The sequence below is a fragment of the Ambystoma mexicanum genome, chromosome 2q, assembly GCF_040938575.1.
Source record: "Ambystoma mexicanum isolate Mex_15411 chromosome 2q, UKY_AmexF1_1, whole genome shotgun sequence".
Classification (NCBI taxonomy): domain Eukaryota; kingdom Metazoa; phylum Chordata; class Amphibia; order Caudata; family Ambystomatidae; genus Ambystoma; species Ambystoma mexicanum.
The window spans coordinates 192,158,535-192,177,213 of NC_090924.1; the positions used below are offsets into that span (position 1 = coordinate 192,158,535).

Below are 18,679 nucleotides of genomic sequence, written 5' to 3' on the forward strand. Positions count from 1 at the left end.
TGCGTTTGTTGTCCCCCCCCCCTCCCAAATTTTGTCGATGTCTGCTGTGTACAGGTTGTAAAGGGTTCGGGCCACGACACACCCCTGTCCTAACCCCACGTGGGTCTCTATGAGAGGCGTCATAGCTCCTTCTCTATTCAGTCTGACTCTAATTGTTGTTCCGGTGTGGAACAACATTAGAATTTTTTCCAAGTTTAGTGTAATCCCATACCTCACCAGCTTGTCCCACAATCGACCACGACTAACGGTATCAAAGGTGCTAGCCATGTCAATTGAAGCCATGTACACGGTCCGATGGATTTGTTCTTCACCGCTGCTCTCATATGGGCTAGGGTAAATGCATTTAATGGAGTCCCCATGCCTGTTCAAAAACTATCTGTGACTGACAGTATTCCTCGTGCATTTATTTATCTTTTAAGATATCTTAGTAACAGGATCCCAAATATTTTGCTGCTGGAGTCTAGGAGAGCTATCGGTCTAAAATTTGCTGGGTTTAGTTTGTCCCCTTTTTTGTAGATTGGAACAATGTGCGATTGTTTACACGTATCTGGGACTCTCGGAGTGTCATGTATATGTTGAAAGAGTTCCCATAAAGGCGTTGCCCATATCTCCACATTTTCTTTGATGACTACGGGGGAATACTTTCAGGGCCTGAGGCTTTTGCTCTTCCAATTGCCCACACCACATCTTCTCTGACCCATAGGCACTTTAGTTCCTTCTGGGCCCCCTCTTACAGAATAAGTAAAGGTTTATCAGGGATCGTGTATTTCTTCCCGAAAAATGTAACCCAATCCTTTGCTGGAATTTAGCACTATATCCTAGCATATTTCCTTTTGTTACTCCTGCCATCATTGACCAAAAGTTTCCTGCTTCCTTTTTTGCCAGGTCAGTGTGCACACACCTCAAGTTGTTGACACACTTCTTATGGTTCTTGTGTTTAATTTAACTTGGAAAGGTGGCTGTCTTTCTGATTATGAAATCAAGATCCGTTTTCTTGAAGTATTGCTTGTCAAGATTCTAAACAGTCTCTCAGACAGAAGAGCAAGTCCGAATGTTATCCCAGTTTACTGCTCCAAATTCGGAAGTCCTAACGTTGGAAATGACGAACTAGTACAGGATTTCTATGAATGTGCAGTTATTATGTATCTATTGCGTTGGCAACTCTTAAGCGTACAAACGTCTCAAGTTGTGTGCGGAATTTGTGGTTGCGAATCCAGGATTTCAGTCATTCAAGGCGACATATTAGCATCAGAAATCTGCACCTATGCAGTGCTCTTCCTGTGCGCAGCAAACAGAAGCTTGTGAATTCTTCGCAGATCACTCGCGTACTGAGACTCTTCTGTCCGAGGTCAGTGTGCACACAGATTGCCTTCATGCAATCAGATCTCCATGAGTTATGACTTGTATATTTACATCAATGTGGATGCCCTGTTTGCATGGAAATTTCAGGTTAACTGGTGGTGTGCCTGTTGTAAAGCCTCTCTGTAGTCATCAGCACCCATCACTCATACATAGACCTGCTGTGTAGTCTAGATTGGTCCAGCTAAGGCTTTATTTTACAGTATGTACATATTCCAGTTACTCTTTAATATATACAGTCATGTATGGACAGTTCAGTAACATGGATGAGTATTAACAGTACTAACAGAGGAGTACACCCACCGGCCATCCTATCATTCCAGCTCAGGCCCCCAACTGACACTCTCAGAACATTCACACACAGATCCACTCAACATTCTCCTGAGCTGCATTCATGCATCAACATTCTAATAGCAAGCACTCCTGGCCAGTGACAAGACAAGACCTACAATATAACATCTCCCTTTCATACCAGATCCAACCACAACATATAACATCTCCCTTTCATACCAGATCCAACCACAACATAACAGTGCCTTGGGTAGCACAATATCCTCATCTTGCTACTGCCAGTGGTTATCAGGCAGTACATTCCTTCTAAGGCTAGGTCTCATACATCGTCTGTGCCATCATGTCTACCAGTGACGTTTTGGCCTTGTAGAAAACAGATTTTTAGGGGTTACACCATTCGAGTAGACATTGTTTACAGCCCTGGGTAAATGGTGCTTGAAGCTCTATTGTAACATTATTGAAGATGTAATGCTGGATGGTAAACAGATCAAAAGCATTTTGTGGCCTTCCATAGCAGATTGTTTAAGCTGCAGGCTTTGTGCCTCAGTTTACGGTGTAAAAATATCAGAAGTATTTAGAAAGCCAGCAAAGGCTAAGTGCTCGTGCAATGATAGTCACATAATGACTGGCCATTCAGCGTTCATGTTCTTTCAGCTGGGGACAGCTGTTTATGGAGCCAATACAAACTCATGCACATAAATGTAAAATGCAACAAACAATTGAAAACACCATAACAAATGGCTTTGCTACTGACTGCTTTTTTGTCTTGTAGTTGTTCACGTTGGGCAATTTAGTTTACTATCTGCTTATAAAGCCAGCTGAATTCTAGGTTTCGGGTATGTTTCATGTCTAGGTTACTAGTGGTTAACAACTAAAATTGCAAAATTGACATGGGTGACCATTTTGTATTTCTAGATTTGCTAGTTCCCACCTTTACATGTCCCGATGCATCTGTGGCAATAACCAATGCTTCTGTGAGCTCTCAGATCTCTGTGATGCCCGGGCCTTTGGGCATGAACAAGTTATAGTTGGCAGAGAGCATCAGGTCGCTTTACAGTGCTCACTGGCCTGCCTTTACAGTCTGAGGTGGCCTGCCTTTACAGTCTGAGGTGTATTTTAACATACATGCTAAATGTACCAGTGATAAGAAGGAGAGGGGTGACGAGAAACAAAGTCAAAATCAACAGATCTTACAGCGACTCTTGCGGAACTGAACACAATTTGTACGCATCCCAGCATAGGCAAAACCAACACTATTAAATGCTTTTACTGCTAGTCACAGAAATGTTCTTCCTACCTTGTGACTTTAATTCTCTCACAGGATCTATTGGGTTTCATTCTGCAATGCAGCCACCCTGATATGGGTGTATTATTTGGTGAATAAATCGCTTTACCCCATTAGCAATGAATATTTGAAAATGTGCCAGATGCTGATGGAGTGATGGAGGATGATGATGTGTATACTGCAGCAGAACCTTTGCCTGATTTGGGAATCCTTGTTATATAGCCAGAGCCATCTCAGTAGTAACCTCTGGCCTCTCACTTTCGGCCACCTTCCCTAACCCATAGCCACTTATCCTCTACAATAGAACCCCACAGTGACTTTGGGGGTCATTACAACCCTGGCAGTAGGGGGCTAACGGGGCCGGTAGAGCTGCCGCCCCGTTAAACCCCTACCGCCTCATTACGAGTTCCGCTCAAGGGACCCGCTAAGGACGCCTGGTTTTACCAGGCATCCTTATCGGGTCCCGCGAGCGGTCCAGCATGCTAACAACGGGTCTGTTATTAACGGGCCCGTTGTTAGCATGCTCCCCATTCCCACTGAGCCCTATGGGGGCTCGAATGGGAATGGGGATGGGTTTCTGGAATGGGGAAATACCGGCCCCTCCAAGGTCGGAATGGCCCGGTATTTCCCCATTTCAGGAACCCGGACTCGATACCCGGAATGGGGTTAGCCATGCCGCAAATAGTGGCATGGCTACCTCCAAGGTCGTTATTACCTCCTTTGTCTCTAACAACTACCAATCCACATCACTAAACAATTAAGGTTTAGAAAGTGTTCACCTGCGCCAAACAACCTCCCCATTTCTTGACATTCCCTCCATACCCATACTCCAACCGACTTGCCAACCCCCTCCCTACCACTGTGCTCAAGCAGTCTCTGTTGAGGCCATTGGACATCATGTGTCATGAAGCCACACACACCTTACCACATCTTTATTAATACGCACACACTCGCCCTCACACAGAACACAGTTTCCTTTATTTATTTTGCAGCAACACCTTAGCAACAGGAACATTGATCTCCTCCCACTACACACCTCTTCCCATAGCACTGAGAGAATGTGTCTAGGACTATGATGGAGAGACTGTAAACAAGATCTGAGACTGTGATGAAGACTGCACCACCATGACTAAAACGAGGACTAAGACTGTGACTACACTAGAACTGAGAAACTGTGGCCAGGACTGAGCGGCCGTGATAAGGAGTGAGGGACAGACTAGCACTGGGAGCATGGAGCTAAGACTAGAATTGGAAGATTGTGACTAAGACTGAGAGTATGACCAGGGAAGAGAGACTTACTAGGAGTGAGACACTTTAGATGAGAGTGAGTGTCTCTGACTGGGACTGCGAGGCTGACTGGGACTCAAGAGCGTGAGACTAAGACTAGAACAGAGAGAGCCTGACTAGGCCTCAGACTCCATACATTACAGGTTGCATGGGGCTTTCCATTCTGCCACTGCCCATCAGTCTGCAGGGAGGGAGACAGTAGCACATTTTTACCAATCCCTTCCCCATTCCATATCCTGCTTAGTAGAGCACTATTGGGGAGGAGGTGGCTTTTTAGGTGAGCTCTCAATTTTGTGTTACTGGTACCTGCTGACAGAAGAAAGCATGGTGAGTGGCAGGTACACAAAACACACACCCTTTCTTCTTCCAAACTCATAATTGGCACCCATTTCATAAAACAAATCCCTCACTGGTTTATAGGACAGAACTCAATCAAATGATCTGTGATGCAGCCAAAACATGCCACAACCAAGGCCAGTTGCCATGCCAATCATATCTATTTCTCCCCTTCTCTCTCCACGATGAATAATTATTTTGGAAAAAAAGACTGTTGCAAAACACTACCATATTCACCAAGAACAATCAACGGAGGAGCTTGATACATAAAAGATATCTGTAGGGTGCAAGTTCCTCCCTTCACCCCTCACAGTGTTATCATGGTGCTGCAGGCAGATAACAGATGTTTATTATTAACCAACTCAATGTTACACAAATCAGAAGTTTGTATTTCAATGTAGGTTTCACAGCAGAGCCTCACAAAAGTTTCATTTCATAACAACACGGCAGCAAAGCTTACATTCTTTAACAAAATCCTGGGGCAAAAGGAATACCTTTTACTTTAGTGAGGTTGGGAGAAATATAATGGCTTACATATTTTTGATTAACCTAATTAAAAAAACTTAAAGGATAACATAACAATTTTAAAACATTAATATGTTCATATTTCACCCCTAGACTACATACTGGTACACTGCACAAAGAGCTAGGACATTATAAAGTGTTGTGATGGAACAGTCCTACAAACTACTAATTTTACCATAATTAAAGAGACTTTACCGGTTTGCAACAAAACTGGAATAGTACAATCTTTGGTTTGTGTCCAGTCTACTGTTGTTTCCTTGAATAAATCGTCCCTGCTCCTTGAATGCTCTGATAACACCAACACCTTGCAGGGTTTCATTAATGTGGGTATACAGTGGAGATTTGCTGACAGACTCCAGTCGCTTTAACTGACGAGATGTTGATACAAAGAATCGCTTTGGAGGAAAAGGAGCATATCAATTAATCTTTGTATTTAATGGCAACTCATGTAAGAAATTGTCTGATAAAAACATTATAATGTACATTCACAAGCATATTCCAAAGACGTCCCTTCCATCCCCACTCACCTTTTATACTACCCCCCTGACAACACTCAGTACAGATATACTCACTCCCCTTGACCACAACTTCTGCAGCACTATGCCTCTCAGGCCACCAAATAACCCAAACCTTTCTGAACACGCTTGCATGCTCAGGAGGACAGATGACGCTAAAATAATTAAAACAACAACCACCTTAAGGAACTTGGAATACCATTAATTCACCGTTATTATTTGTGTACCACCCAGCCCTCATTCTTACCCAACAAGTGCATTTTCATCTATCTTGGCATATGCCTGCTTAGATGTTTCAGTTCCTTCAGAACAGCATTTTCTTTTTTTGTATAACGTATGACCACTATCCTAAGAAAAGCCTCCCAAAAAGTATTTGTTCACTCACATCATCTAATATTCAATTATTCTGGTCTGGTCCTACTTGAGTTATTACTTCTCTTTTATGCATTGTATATCTTATTGTCCTATTTTTGTGTTGATTGTTGGACCAACTGTTTTGTTTCTCTATGATTTCACGTGATCGTATTCCCGTTCATATACTCTGTTGGTCCTATTTTTCTATCTGTCATCTAACCAATACATTCTCTGTCCTATAACGTTCCCTTTATTGTTCTGTTTCATATCTGGATTCTTTTTTGTCCCCATAATCTGCTTGTCCTTTTTTGGATTCCACCTGATATGCTGAATTAAAGTCTGTTTTCTTTCAGTTTAATGAACCATAACTTAGTCTTTCTTCAATGTACACACTTCCATCTAAATCTTATTTTTCTTTATTCAAAGATCATGACATGCTCTTAATAATATGTTTACTTGTCGCAATGAGAATAATTATCTTAAATAATGTCATTCGGAATAAGGAAATGTAAAAGGTCCATCCAATATGCTTCTCTTAGCAATAATAGATTTACATATCTTGTCCTAGTGTGGGGAATTTAACCTGTTCAACAATTTGCAATCAGATCTGATCTATATTGTGTCGGGCCTCTTTAAAATCTCTAGCAACTGTTTTTCATTATTATTTCTTGTGCTCGATTCATGTTGATTTAATCTTTCTTTTGCCCTACTGGATGTCTGGCCAACATAATATTTTCCAAAGAGACATTTGATGGTATCAATTCCACTTTTACTGTCACATGTTAATGCTTTAATTTTTTTTTTCGACATTTTTTCAGAGGAAATATTACTAGGACCTTTATTACATCATTACATTCTTTACATTGTAAACATGTGTATGTTCTTATTTTCCTGGGTCGTAATGTCTGCTGTTGTCTCGGTGTCTTTTTATTACCAGTGAAAGTCTGTGTATAGTTCTGAAGATGATGAGAATGAGTTTATACTTCGTCCCCTCTGTCTCATAGATAACCAGCCTAACTGATGAAGGGCTGGGAAGGTGGAGGTGAAGCAGAAAAGGTTGAAGAGTGTACGGAAAGCAAAGTTGAAGACTTTGTCACGAGGTAAAAAGCATACTTGGGAAGGCAGTAGAATAGACTGGCACAGTAGTCAGATTAAGAGAGTACTAAAGAGAAGAATAGGTACTTAGCAGTGCTGAAGGGAAGAAGATGTCTTTTTTTCTGATGTTGATGAGATTATGTCTGGCTCCGGTGGCACATTTTTAGAAATAAAGAGAGAGAAGTTGAGAGGTAGTCATGGGAGAAGAATGATATGTAATGATATGTCATTTATAACCCGCCTGTACACAAGTGTTTCTAGGTGCGACAAGACAAGGGAGGGAAGACAGACGGATGACAAGACAAACAATCTTACTAGCCCTTGTGTCATTCCGATCGTGCAAGTGCTACACGTAAAGTGCAGGGGGAAGAAAGCAGAGGGAGTACCAGGGAGAGGGAAGGGGGGAAGTGCAATTAGGGCAGCATTGCTCTGAGTAAGCGCATCCAGGGAGGCGCAGCTCTGGGTAAGTGCAAGGAGGCAGGGGACTATGGGTAACTGTTACAGCCCCTAAGCGCGCAGTGGCCCGGAGGCAGTGCAGGTGAGACTGATTGTGGAGGAGCCTGCTACCCAGTGGACTCTGAGGGTAGCCAAGCAACCAGTTGGTGCAAGAGACAGGTAGGTCAACAGGGGAGAGAGAGCAAGAAAGCAGAGGAGAAAAGAGAGGTCTTGAGCTGCTTCCGGAACTTCAGGTGCTCCGGCTTAAATTTGAGAGGGGCAGGGAGGCCATTCCAGAGGGAGGCACCTTCAGAGGAGATAGACCTACCCCCACTCTCTGCCTGGAAAAGCATCTGACCCTCAGAGAGTTGGAGTGGCTGAGCGAAGCACTTGATAAGGAAGGTATTTTGGAAGAGAAAGTTGGATGTATTGCGGGCCCCCATCCCAGAAAGGCTTGTGGGAGCGATGCAGAGGGTCTTGAACTTGATCCTTGCAGCCAGTGGAGAGATTTCAGGGCTGGAGTGATATAGTGCCAGGGCTTGAGGCCAAGGACAAGTCTTGCAGTCTGGATTAGTTGCAGAGGGCAGAGAGTAGAGGAAGATAGATTGAGAAAGAGGCTTTTTGCAGTAGTCCAGCCAAGAAAGAACCAGGGCTCTGGAGACAGTGAGCTTCTGGGAGAAAGTGAGAGGAGGTGCAGCTGGTAGCGGGCCTTCTTGGCAAGGTCTGTGATGTGAGGAGAGAAGGAGAGAGTGGAGTCGAAGATGATACCAAGGTTTTTGGCCTCACAATAACGCAAAGGAGGAATAGAAGAGGGAGAGAGGAAGAGATTGCCTGTTTGGATGGGAAGTAGAGAACTTCACTCTTAGCAGAGTGGAGCATGAGGGAGGGAGATGCCAACCAGTATTTGATGAAGGAGAGACAGTTAGATGTTTTTGACTGTAGCTCGTCACATAAGGAGGGAAGAGAGAAGATCTGAGTGTCATCAGCAAAGTAGTTTATAAGAGAAACCATAGGAGGAGAACAAGGTGCCAAAAGCAGAGGTATAAAGAATGAAGAGAAGTGCGCCCAGGACGGACCGTTGAGGTACACCAACAGTAAGGAAGTGAGTGGGAGGTATAGTATCTTGGGGTGAGATATAAATCAAACCAAGCAAAGGCCTTGTCCCTGATGCCTAGGAGAGATAGTGTTGAGAGAAGGTCAGAATTGTTGACGTATCAAAGGCAGCTGTGAGCCCAGAAGAATAAGAATAAATGAATGGTTAGCATGACAAGAGGAAGAGATGTAGTTGCTGACTTTGAGGAGAGCTAACTCAGTAGAATGTAGCGGTTGGAAGCCAGATTGAAGAGGATACCAGAGGTTGTGTGTGTCAAGGAAATCAGTGAGTCTGGTGAAAACTACACACTGTAGGATATAGGAATAGTGAGGTAGAAGAGAGACAGAACGAAAGTTGGCAGGACAGTTAGGATCTAGGCCTGGTTTCTTAAGGATAGGGATGACAGTAGCCGACTTGTAGGGGATCCATGTGTTAAAATTGCAGCAAAAATTGCTGTTTACACAAATAATCGCGGCAAAAAGGCTGTGGTTTTGCCACTACAATCAATGTAATGGATGTGGGGGACACACCCGCAACCCCCGGACCCATTATACCATTTAAAGGGAGCGGGGGACACCCCCGCAACCCTGCTCCCCTTAAATGGTATAATGGGATGACAATGCATTACTTACCGTAAAAGCATTTCTGATGGTTGTATCTGCTTAGATTCAAATGCTGTGCATAGTCCGACATCCAGTGGTCACTGCGGAGTATTGCATTTTGTTTTTCGTAGTCGAAAAGGGGACGTTGACAAGGCGTGTCTGTAACACTATCCCTATAGTGACGTGCAGTGTACGCACAAACCCTCACGCGTCGAGGTCCCTCTGTTTGTATTTTTTCTGCCCTGAGGGAGCCTTCTATACGTGAGTGAGTACAGAAAAGAGAGAGAGAGATGTAGAAAGATGTCTATGTTCCTTCCATCCGAGCAGGGAGGAAGGGTGGGCGCATGTGAATCTAAGCAGATACAACCATCAGAAATGCTTTTACGGTAAGTAATGCATTGTCTTCTGATGTTTGTTAATCTGCTTAGAATCACATGCTGTGCATAGACTAGCGAGCAGTACCCGGAGTTGGAGGTGGGTTGTGAGAAGGAACAGTAGAGAAAAGATGTCTTAATACTGCTTGTCCCACCTGGGAAACAGATCTAGAGTAAGCATCTAGACAGTAGTGTTTTGTAAAGGTGTGTACAGAACTCCAGGTTGCCGCTTTGCAAATGGACTCAAGGGGAACGTTTGCAATGAATGCTATGGATGCCCCAGTGCCTCGAGTAGAGTGTGCTCTTGTCTTGAAGGGTAGTTCTCTCTTAGCAAGAGTGTAACAGAGAGTGATGCATTGAACAATCCATCTAGATATAGTGGACTTTGAGACAGCATCTCCTTCTCTTCCTGCTGCCACCGAGACAAAGAACTGATTATTCTTTCTCAGTGGCCTAGTTCTTTCCATATAAAACATGACAGCTCTGCGCACATCGAGTGTATGCAGCCTCTTTTCTCCCAAATTGGAAGGGTTTTGAAAGAACGTTGGTAGTTCTATTGACTGGTTGACATGGAATTTAGATATGAATTTCAGTGCAAACCTTGGGTGTGTGCGTAGAACCACCTTATCTTTGTGAACTGTTACGAAGGGGTCTAGAATAGAAAAAGCCTGTAGTTCACTTACTCTCCTAATGGAGGTGATAGCTATTAGCAAAGCAGTCTTAAGAGTTGTTTTGTGCATGGGTTCAAAGGGTGAGCCCATGAGCCTGGTAAGTACCACATTAAGGTCCCAGCAGGGAGCTGGGTTTGCTATCAGAGGGTGTATTCTCTTTACCCCCTCCATGAAGGCTTTGATAACTGGGACTTTCCACCATGACACCTTAAGTTGAGAGGTGGTGTATGCAGAAAGTGCCGCTAGATGGACTTTAATAGAATTGAACACTAGACCTGAGTCCAGTAAATGGGTCAGGTAAAGGACAATTTGTGTGGGAGAGCAGTGGACTGGGTTGATGCTCTTACCTCTACACCAGATAACAAATCTCTTCCACTTGCTAGAATAGCAGTGGCGAGTGTTGGGTTTTCTTGCTTCTCTGAGAATGTCCATGCATCTCTGAGAGAGTTGTAAATGGCCAAATTCTATGACCTCAGGAGCCAGGCTGCTAAATTCATGTTCTGTGGGCATGGGTGTAGTGTCTTGCCCTTGTCTTGCAAGTTGTACGGGCACGGCAGTTTCACTGGTGGGGACAAGGACATCTCCATCAGGTGCGCAAACCATGGTTGGCGGGCCCACATCGGGGCTATCAGTATCATGGTGACTGGTTCCTGGTGCATCTTGTGCACTATCTTGTTCAGCAGAGGAGTCGGGGGGGGGGGAAGCGTAAACGAATTTCCCTGACCATGGTATCCATAGACCGTTCCCCTTGGAGTGGTTCCGTGAGTATCTGGAGGCGTAATCTAGGCATTGTGAGTTCTCCAGAATTGCGAACAGGTCTATTTCTGGGAAGACCCATTGTGTGAAGACGTCGAAGACGATGTCTTCGTGTAACCGCCATTCGTACTATGAGGGCAAAGGGAAGTCTCTGCTGAGGTTCGTCTGCTAGCAAATTGAGTTCCCCTGGTACATGTTGTGACTATAGGAACATGTTGTGTCTGAGAGCCCACTTCCAGATATTCTGGGACAGCTTGTACAGTCCTGGAGAGTGAGTGCCCCCTTGCTTGTTGAGGTAGTACATGGCTGTGGTGCTGTCCGTGAGGACCATCACTGTCTTCCCTTGTAGGTGTGTCTGGAAGGCTTTTAGTGCCTTGAACACCGCAAGTAGCTCTAATAAGTTTATGTGCTTGGAAGCTACGCTCAGAGTCCAAACTCCGTGAGCAGTCTGATGGGATAGGTGAGCCCCCCATCCTGTGAGTGATGCGTCTGTGGTTAGAGTGGCTTCCACTGCGGGGGTGGCAAATGGTTTCCCTATTACCAGGTTTTCCTTCGACCACCACCGTAGCGAGAGAACCAAGGCCTGCGAGACAACCACTAGATCGTCCCATTGTCCGCTGGCCTGACACCACTGGCTGTTGAGCCACTCTTGCATTGGGAGCATGCGCAGGCGCGCGTGAGGTACCAAATAAATACATGACTCCATCATTCCTAGCAAGCGCATTGCTTTGCGTACCGTCACCTCTCGACCGGCCACATATTGAGGGATCTGAAACAGCATATTTTGGACCCTCTCATTGGAGGGGAAGACGAGGCCATCCTTTGTTCGAATTAGAGCCCCTAGGAATTGTTTGATTTGGCTGGGGTCTAAGCTGGACTTCTTCTCGTTGATGGAGAAGCCCAGTTGGAACAAAAGGTCTACTGTCTTCTGGGTGTTTGAGAAGCATGTCTCGTAGGACTCCCTGTTATGAGCTAATCGTCGAGGTAAGGGTATACCGGTATGGACAACCTGCGCAGGTAGGCCGTTGCCACTGCCAGTACCTTCGTGAATACCCTTGGTGCAGACGCTATGCCGAAGGGTAGCACTCTGAACTGGTAGTGTTTGCCCTCTATCATGAACCTGAGGTATTTTCTGTGCGCTGGCAACATCAAAATATGAAAGTATGCATCTTTCATGTCTAGTGTTGTCATGTAGTTCCCCTGAGATAGCAGGGGAATTACCTCTTGTAATGTTACCATACAACATTTTTGTGGTTTTACAAATTTGTTCGCTGGGCGCAGATCTAGTACAGGGCGCATGGTTAGGTCCTTTTTGGGTACAAGGAAGTACACTGAATAAATACCTTCCATTACCTGAGATAGGGGCACAACCTCTATTGCTCCTTTCTGTAGCAGCTGTTCTACTTCTTGCAGGAGGATGACGAGGTGTTCTGGTGACAGGCGTCGTCCCCTTGGAGGTCTGTAGGTGGGGGACCGATTGAACTCTATACAGTACCCGTGGGCTACGGTTGACAATACCCACAGGTCTGATGTTATTCCCTCCCATGCTGATAGGAACGATGTTATCCGGCCCCCATCCGGAGAAGCTTCGGGTCATTTGTTGTTACTTGCCGGGGTGCCTCTGGGGCTGGAGCCCCGGCCTCTGCCCTTGCCACAGCGTTGTCCTCTTTGGTTATACTGGTTACCGGTACCCTGATTAGAGGGCCAGTTGCCCGCAGTGCAATGCTGTTGCTGCTGCTGCTGTTGGCGTTGACCACGAAAAAAGCACTTGTTCCCAAATCCCCGTCTGTTTGGAGGCTTTGAGATTTGGTCTAAGGTCTTTATGTTGTCGAATTCTTTCTTCGCATTTTCCAGTGTGTCGTCCACTGCCCTTCCAAAGAGATTTGACACTTCTATTGGCTTATTAATGAGTGACGCCTGCGTTTCTGCCTTGAAACTGGAATTGCGAAGCCAGACGTGGCGCTTCAGCAGAATTCCCTCCACCAAAGAACGGCCAGCAGTTTCTGCCGCATCAAGAGTGTTTTTAATGATGCTCTGGTTGACCAGAGCTCTTTCTGTAACTGTAGCCAATAAGCAAGTTCTTAGAGGTTCAGGGGCTTCTTCGATGTCCTGCTTAAGCTTTCCCCATTGAGCATCAGCATAGCTTGCCAACAATGTATTATTATTGGCAATCCTAATTGAAAACGCTGCCGAGGCGGAAATTCTTTTGCCCAAGGCATAAAGCTTTTTCCCTTCTTTATCTGGGGGTGCCTCGCTGGTTGACAGTGGAACCCCAGCCCTCTACCTTGTGTTAGTCACCACTGAGGAGTCCGGGACTGAGTGACCCCTGATATATAATGGGTCTGACTGAGAGGGTGAGAATAATTTCTCGATTCTTGGATTGACCCCTCTTACCAGCGCGGGGGTGGACAGCGATGGGGTGAGTCGTCTTTTAACTGAGGCGAGGATAGGAATAGTTTGACTAGTGGGAGGTTTTTCTTTAATAATCCTTTCGACGAAATCAGTATCTGGGGTGACACTTCAAAATGCGCTGCTGCCTTCCTCAGTAACGCATTGAAGGTGGGCTGATCGTCTACTGGAGATGGGTTCCTGACCGGTGTGGTCTGAGGAGAAGAAATGTCTATAATGTCGGGGTCTGTAGACCCTGATGGCGACTGCCAGGGCTGTAAGCCACCTTCACCTGGGTCCTCCTCGTAGCCCTCCTCACCTATGTTAGTGTCATCATGAAAACCTTCTCCCTCTTGTTGGTCTTCATTATTCACAAACTCATCCTCTTCCTGGACGTGAGAGTCCTCTTCAGTGAGGTCGTAAGAGTTCATGTCTTCCTGTAGGGGGTTAAAGAGCTTCGGGTATTTAGCCCATGGCCCCTCTTAGAGTACCTCCCTTGGCCTCTTGGGTGTCCTATTTTCTGGGATGGCCATGCACCTGTCTAGCTTGTCCATACATGACTGGAACCTCTCTACAGTCCAGTAAGGTAGGCCAGAGCGGTCTGGGAGTGGAAAGGGAGTTTCCTCTCCCTGTAGTTGCTTAGTTCTGTCCCATAGCGTCAAAGATAGAGTGCCTTCGCCTTCTGAGAAACCTTCTCGCTGGCTAGGGTCTTCTCTCGACGGTGGGAGCTGTCCCAGCCTACCCTCCGGCGTCCTCAGCGTTTCTTTGGCCTTGTGAGCGGTTTTCGACGTGTCACCCGCCGTCCGTCTCTGGCCATCTTTAGAAGCTATACGTGCGAGGCTTTCGGCGATCAGCTTCTCTGTCGAGGGATCGCTCGCCGTCGCGCTAGGCAGTGCCGAGTCTTTACGGGCAACGTGCGCACTCTTGCGAGGCGCGTCGCCTGAGAATTTGGGGTTAGCGCCCTTATTTACAGAAAGCCCAGTCGCCGGTTGTGGAAGCGGTGGTGGGGAGGGCTTGCGACCCTTACGGTCGGCAGCAGACGCCGGTGGACCCGACGCCTCCGTTGACGCTATGGCTGCCTTCGTCTTCGACGAATGCGTGCCATGGGGTATGTGCTTATGTGTTTTTCTGTGTTGGTCCTTGTCGCCGGGGTGTTCATCCCCATAAGCAGGGCGTGAGCCGGGCTTGTCGGGGCCGGGGATGGACGACGAGGAGCGGGAACGCTCCTTCGAGAGGTCTACAACCTCCGTTGCGGAGGCCGTGTAATCACTGTCCTCATTACATTCGGTGGCATCTGGCGAGGAGTCAGACCTAGACATCGCATAGGCTGCCCACCTTTTGACCCTGCGGTCCTTTAAAGTTTTGGGTTTAAGTAATTTACAGGCTGCACAGCCGTCCTCTTTGTGAGCGAAGGGCAAGCAACGGTTACACCGTTTATGTTCGTCCTTCCAGGTAAACTTGCCCTTGCAACGCGGGCAGAACCTCAAGGGCGTCCTCTCCATAGCTGAGGGCATGAAATGTGATTACGACCTCGAAAGAGAGGGAGGGTAAAGAGAAAGGCATTCTCAGAGTGTTAAACAAAGAAATGACCAACAACCCCACTCTCCCTACTGTATTAGGCCGGCGAGGCCAGGCCACGTGTTCGGCAGCGCCGAAGGATCTCCTCCGCTCGTCCCTCCGTCAAAGATCTTGCTCGGCGGAGAACAGCTTGGCAGCTACGTCGAGAGAGGGATCTATGTGATAGTTAATAATAATAAACAACCAAGGTTCGAGGAAATGATTTCACAACGTCTCTCGAGGAGCTCCGCATAAAGGCGACCAATATTTGGGCGGAAAAAAACAATCTGAGGGACCTCGACGCTTGATGGGTTGTGGGGGATAGTGTTACAGACACGCCTTGTCGACGTCCCCTTTTCGACTACGAAAAACAAAATGCAATACTCCCCAGTGACCACTGGATGTCGGACTATGCACAGCATGTGTTTCTAAGCAGATTAACAAACATCAGAAACACCTTTACTGGGTCAAATCACAGCAATTTTTCCACTATTTTTTGTCGCAATTATATTACTGCATACCCTTGTAGGATAATGGAAAAGTGGCACTGTCAAGGGAAGAGTTGAAGAGGAGCGACATTGAGCAACACTGGGAGCTAGGAGCTTCAATATGCGTGGGGATAGAGGGTCGATGGGGATACATGAAACTTAGCCCTCAGGAGAAGATCAAGAATCTCATCAGGGATAGTGGGGGCAAATATATAGTATGTAAAGTATATAGTAAAAATATTTGCCCACACTATTTCTACAGTATATGAGGGGGGGGATTGCTTGCTCCCATGGATGTTCCTGAATTCTGTAAATGATCATCTTCTCTAATGGAAAAATACAACTTCAGTTGATGTGTGACGAATTTCTGTTTTCAATAAAGTCCATTCAATTGCCTCCATCACAAGATCATGAAGGGTTGATTTATATAAAATGCGGACATCAATTAAAAAGATATTGTCATTTTCTATTAATTTCATCCCTTGAAATATTGTTGGAAACTGTGTGGTATTCTTAACGTATGTAGTCAGGGCAAAAGACATGAATCCTCCCTCTCCTTAGACCGGCTACCATCACTGACAAAAACTGTTGGGCCGGAGTTTAGCCCAAAATTGAAAACCCACAATTGGTGATGATTACTGTCACTCAAGAACCTCAGGTACCACCTGTGCTTGGAATGTTTTGGCACATGGAAATAAGTGTCTGAAGGTCCAGTGACACCAACCAATCCTGTAACTCTAGGACCTTGAGGATCTGTGTTAATGTCACCAGCTTTTTTAATAAATCTATCTTTTTATTCATTTTATTTTCAGAAACTGACCAATTTGGTCTATCAGCGATCACAACATGTCAACGTTGTCACATTACAATTATGTTTACACATGAAACAACAAACAACTACAACACAACCCGTTGAATCAGCAGCCAACAAACAAACTTCTGGGCTATGTGCGAGAGCAGCTTCGTCTAGCATACAATAAGACAGTAGTTATATATCCACCGCAGTAGTTCCTTCATCCCCTCCATCCAATTGTTACTTCCTTCCATTTAATGCCCATCCCTAATGTCATGCGCAATCTTCTGATTTATTGGAGGACCTCAGGGAGGCTTGTCATCCTGTGAGAGGAACATTAATTGTACCAGTGCTGCCCAGGCTCCCTCCTTGTCGCTACTTTCCCTAATCCCCATTTGTACGGCCCTGTCCAGACAGCTGGTTCTGCTATGGACCAACACTGCAAATCCATCCGCCAGCCATCTATATTCGGAACCACCACTATACTTCCAGGCCATGGCAATGCGTCATTTCCCCAGCACACACATTAGATCCATCATCTTGGTATTCAGCCTAGCTGCTCATGGTCGCAGGAATATCCCCAGTAAGCAAGCCTCCGGTGTCCATTTATACGTGATAGTACCTCTTTTTGTCCTCCTTTCAACGCCTTCCCAAAACCTCTCAATCTCTACACAGTCCCAGAGCATGTGCTTTATGTCCGCCCTTTCTGCCTTGCATCTAGGGCACCCAGTGTCCTTTGGTCCTAGGAATTGTGCTATCCTGTGCGGTGTCATATATGCTCTGTGTAATGCATAGAATGGGGTGAGTTTGAACCTGGTGTTTCTGGAAACTGTCTTGGTGTATAACAATGCATTGGCCCATTCCTGTTCCATGAGTACCCTACCCAGCTCTTCCTCACATTAACGTTTGACCCTTTGTGTCTCTGTAGGTAGCGCTGTCCAGCCTCTGATATGTCATACAGTAACCCTAAAATGTTGTTCTCTTAGAAGTAATCCGGGAAACCTTCCTATTTCGTCCTGGTGTCTTGTACTAATGTAGGATATGTCCGAAACTGTCCTGTGTTCACTCCTGTGCAACCTATCAACTCACTAAACTCCCTGGGCACTCCATCCTTCGAGAACAGATCACCCCATATCACCACCCCTTTTCCTCCCACTGCGTCCTAATGACTTTAAGGTCTGCTACGTGTTCCCATATGCTGCTGCTAGGGGGATGTTTGAGGAGTACGGTTCCCCCGATTTTAGCAACTTCTTGGTGCATGTCCAAATTCCTTTCCCTAGCGTTAGTATATGCGGGGCATCGGGAGTCCTCTCATCAGCTAGCCACAGCACTAATTTCATTAGGTATGGTTTTATTGTGGCCCCTAATAACGTGGAATCCTGCGTTTTCTCATCTGCAAGCCATTGTGCTACGTACTGCAGCTGCCTAGCCAAATAGTGCAGCTCCATATGTGGGAGCTTCCCCCCCTTGGGAGTAATCTTTGCACAATAAGCCTAAGGCCACTGTGCGTCTGCCCGCCCCTGAAATAAACCCGCTCAAAATGGCATTTATCTCCCTGAAGAAGGACCTTGGAATGTAGAATGGTACATTAATAAAATAGTATAGCAGGCGGGGGAGGGCCAACATCTTGATTAATGCCACCATTCCTATCACTGAAAGTGGCAGTCTGTTCCAAAATTCAATAACCTTCCCAATCCCTGTTCATGTCTTAACAGTATTATGTTTGTGTGTCAGTTTAACTTTGGGATAGAGGGCCACCCACAGGATGTTCTAATCACCCATTGTAGTCCCTTGTTAGGGAGGTGTGTTTCATCTTGTTCAATCCACTCTGCCAACAGGAATATGCCGAATTTGTTTCTGCTGACTTTGAACCCTGATAGTACCACAAAATTAGCTAGAACCTCAAAAATATCGAATTGGAGGAATACTGCCAAAGCCTCTAGCACCAGTATAAAAAAGCATAAAGGATAATGGGCATCCCTGCTTTTTGTCCCTTTGCAAATCCATTGCTCAGTTACCCTTCTGCCCATCCGAACCCAGCCGTGGGTCTAGTGTAAATTAATTTAACCCACCTGAGAAACCTTTCACCCATCCCAAATCGCTCCAGGGTGGCGTAAAGCAGGCCCCATCTAACTGAGTCAAAAGCCTTGATTGCATCCAGTGATATCACCGTGCAGCTATCCTTCCAAGCTATTGTTTTTTCTATGACCATGTGAAGTCTCCTCAGATTCCCAGTAGTGTTCCTACTCGGGACGTACCCTGTCTGGTCTGGGTGTATCAATTGTCCCATCACCCTCTTCAATCTCAACGCCAGTATAGGGTTACTATTTTGCAATCTTTGTTGTCCATCGATAGTGGTCTGTATGACCCACAATTATGTACTGCCTTACCCGGTTTCAACAGCGGGACAATTAGTGATTTCCTCATCCTCTGTGGCAATCTCCCTCATTCAGACACCTCCTCAAAGGTCTCCAA

At 45.8% G+C, this 18,679-nt stretch overlaps 1 protein-coding gene across 2 annotated transcripts in view; it reads right to left on the reverse strand.

The window, feature by feature from the left end:
* Positions 1-18,679, reverse strand: part of LOC138569274 (multidrug resistance-associated protein 1-like) — a 1,459,677-nt gene that overhangs the window by 274,635 nt on the left and 1,166,363 nt on the right. For both annotated transcript variants that reach the window (XM_069647112.1, XM_069647111.1), the window contains exon 24: positions 5,279-5,478. In XM_069647112.1, coding sequence (XP_069503213.1) covers positions 5,279-5,478 — 200 coding nt within the window. The remainder of the gene's footprint in view (positions 1-5,278; positions 5,479-18,679) is intronic.